The 3344-nt window shown below is 39.1% G+C and overlaps 1 protein-coding gene across 1 annotated transcript; it reads right to left on the reverse strand.

Moving 5' to 3' along the window:
- Positions 1–501: 501 nt before the first annotated feature.
- Positions 502–3205, reverse strand: LOC121497065 (UDP-glucuronosyltransferase 1A8-like). The gene is given in 5 exon segments (XM_041766110.1): positions 502–516; positions 1446–2231; positions 2233–2358; positions 2765–2860; positions 3104–3205. Coding segments are annotated over 5 exon segments (1125 nt in total).
- Between the last annotated feature and the right edge of the window lie 139 nt (positions 3206–3344).

The following is a 3344-nucleotide window of genomic DNA, read 5'->3' on the forward strand; positions in this document are numbered from 1 at the left end:
GCTTGGAAAACCCAGACAAGTTGAAACCCAGAAACCAAAAGGAAAAACGTTAACAAGTTTGACTAACCAAAAATGAAAAACCATATATGACAAAAGATGAAGAAGAGCCAATGAAAAAATATTTACACTTCATAAAAAGTGTAATAATAATAGTCCTTCTACTCAAAAGACTTAAAATCATTAGCTGTAAAAAAGACAAATGGAAAAAAAAAAAAAAAGACAAATGGCCCTAGAAAAACGATTAAAGGATGTGAATACATAATTCCCATAAGATGAAATTAAGTGGACAATCTTTGAAAATTGAAGCAGCTATATAGAATTTCTTTTTGCTAAAAGAATTTTAAAAATCTGACAACATCTGAAGCTGGAGAGGGTATGGAAAAACTAGAGCTCTCATTTATTGTTGACCAAAGTGTCAGATTGTTCAATCTTTTGAAAGCAATTTGTTGAATTAATTAAAAGGTAATATGCGTGTACCATTTGGCCCAGCAACCCCTACTCCTAAGGACATTCAGCCTACAGAGAGAAGAGCAAGAATGTGGAAATGTGAGAATGCAAACAAATTATTTAAGAATGTTTAGTGCAGTCTTGCTCATAAAGGACACAGTGGGGAAAAAGCTTTAATATCAGTATGACTTGGTTGAGTGAATTGTGGTGCATCCAAAGTAAAGAATTTATGCGCTATTAGAAAGAATGCGAATGGGTCGCCTGCATGTCTCAGTCTGTTAGGTGTCTGTCTTGGGCTCAGGTCATGATCCCAGGGTCCTGGGATCTAGCCCTGCATTGAGCTCCCTGCTGAGAGAAGAGTCTGCTTCTCACTCTGCCTCTGCAGTCTCCCTGCTTGTGCTCATGCTCTCTCTTTCTCTCTCTCTCTTTCCCAAATAGATAAATAAATGAATAAAATCTTTTAAAAAAAGGAATGCAACAGATTTCTATGGATTGACTATAAAGATGGTCATAATTTATTAGTAAGTGTAAAACTAAGATAAAAAAAATAGTCCAATCATTATTGGATTTTATTTTAATAAAACAGACGTAAGAATTTACATTAGATATATGCATATACATAAAATAATTTCAGAAAAATGGGACAAGTACCATACTAAACTTCTAAGGGCATTTTCCTACAAAGGATGGCATTAGATTAACAAAGAGGGAAATTTCATATCTTACTGTGTTCTTTGGTAGTTTCCCAAGGAATAGTACTACAAAATGTAGACTGGAAATTATGTAAGTTATACCATTATATACATATGCATATAAGAGCACAGCTCTATAAGATTTTGACACATGATGCAATGAATTGGCAAAAAATAATTCATTTAATTAGAAAAAGATTTCCAGATGTGATGATTGTAAATGAGAAATGACAGTTCAATAAGGAATCTTTTTTTTAATGTCCAAAGCCAGATTATTCTTACTACACAAAAGAGGAGGTAACTTACCTTTGGCAATGGCTTTCCCTCCTGGCAGTTGATGCCTCCAATGAAGACCATGTTGGGCATCACAGGTTTGGGATAGTCAAAAACAAACTCAGCTCTTAACAACCAAATTGACGTATGGCTATAGAGATCATAAGGTGTGACAGCCGTTTGGAGAATCTCAGATGCAACTTCTAAAGGAGTTTTAAAAAAATAGTGGCAAAATAAATGTTCCTCCAAGTGGGAGATGTGATTCCACACTCTCTCTCTGAAACTCATGGCATCTGGAAACCCTAAAAAAATTCTGGGAACATAAGAAGGAGGACTGGGGCACTGTGTGCTTTCTTCAAGAAAATGGCAAAATAATCCCCTGGTGAAGACCACAGATGGAAGTGAAAAATACTTGGCTACAATTAAGCCGCACATATCAAAAGGATCCAGAAACACTGCATCAAAAGAACTCTCCTTTATGTATTCTACTAATTTTGGATCACTAAACAAATTCTTACAATGTAAAAAAAGGTGTTCAAAAATGTCACTGGATGAATCTAAGAACATAGTAAGTAAACTTTGTTGCCGAATATTCCAGTGAGAGTCAGAGAAAGTCTTGAACATCTGATTCAACTCCTCCAGATTGTAAGCAGTGGAATAAGTCTTCACCGTAAAATTGGAGGATTTTCCCAGTTGCCAACTCACCTCTGGTATGATTAAAACCAACTCATGCCCTCTTTGGATGAGTTGCTCCACAACCAAACGCATGGTAAACCAGTGGCTCCCATCCATGGGTACTACCAGCAGCTTGCCTGCCTCAGCAAAGCCAGATGTCAGCAGGAGACACACACACAACAGAGGAAAGCCGGTCAAAATTGTGGCAGCCATTGGAAAACTGCAGCCCAGGGCAATCCAGCTGCTTGGGTTCTGAGCTGGTGTAATAGAGTCAGTCCTTGGAAGATGTACAGCCACAAAGCCCGCCCAGCAGAGGGCGTGTATTTACACATTCATGAAAAAAAAAAAACTACACTCATTGCCAGTGATGCATTGGTAAGAACAATCATGAATGAGTAGCATTTGCTAACAAACACAATTGTAAATTTTCCAGATAGCAGTACCATTTGATCCATGCCTTGGACAAAGATCATGCGCTGCATGGCATGGCAATGTTCTTCTAAAAACAGAATTATTAGACAACATGTTGAGGACTCAGAGTGATAAAAAGGAAAGTAAATATCAATTAAGGTGATTTTTTCCAAGGAAAGCTTGGGTTATCCTCAGGATACATAAGACAATTTTGCCCAGAAAGAGGTTGGCATCCCAGTTTCCAAGGAGGACATGAAGTCACTTACCACTAGCGTCCTCATGGACAATGGAACTGTATTTGCAAGAGCCTCTAAAAAGCCTGGCATTGCCACCGGTTTTTCCACTTCCAAACCCTTTGTGGGCTACAAAAGGTTAAGAGTGCCAAATCCTGCCTCCGTGGACCATTCTATGGATTGACAGATGGAATAGGACTGTCCTCTATATTCAGTCACTTTCCCTACACACATCACACGCAGTGGGTGGTCACTTGCCTGAAGCTTGCCAGAAGCACTCTGCTAGGCATCCTCTCTCTTTCCTCTGGGCTTCTGCATTCCTCTGTCTAGACCTCTCTGCTGAAGGCTGACCTACTTTGGCCTGCTACCCACCTGCAGGAATCTTTGTATCTGTCTCCCAAACTCTACTGAGTACTTGTTGACGCCAGAGGGTATATCTTCTTCATATTTGCACTTTCCTTCTACAGGACCCATGCTATGCCTCACACATGGAAAGCACACAAGGACTTTTTGTTCCATTGGACTGGATTGCACTGTGTGAGTGCAATTATGGGTGGCTTAATTGGTGTATGTCAGATAAGCCCCTGAGAAGCATTTACTGAGGGATTCTAAA

This window comes from Vulpes lagopus, chromosome 8, assembly GCF_018345385.1.
Source record: "Vulpes lagopus strain Blue_001 chromosome 8, ASM1834538v1, whole genome shotgun sequence".
NCBI lineage: Eukaryota > Metazoa > Chordata > Mammalia > Carnivora > Canidae > Vulpes > Vulpes lagopus.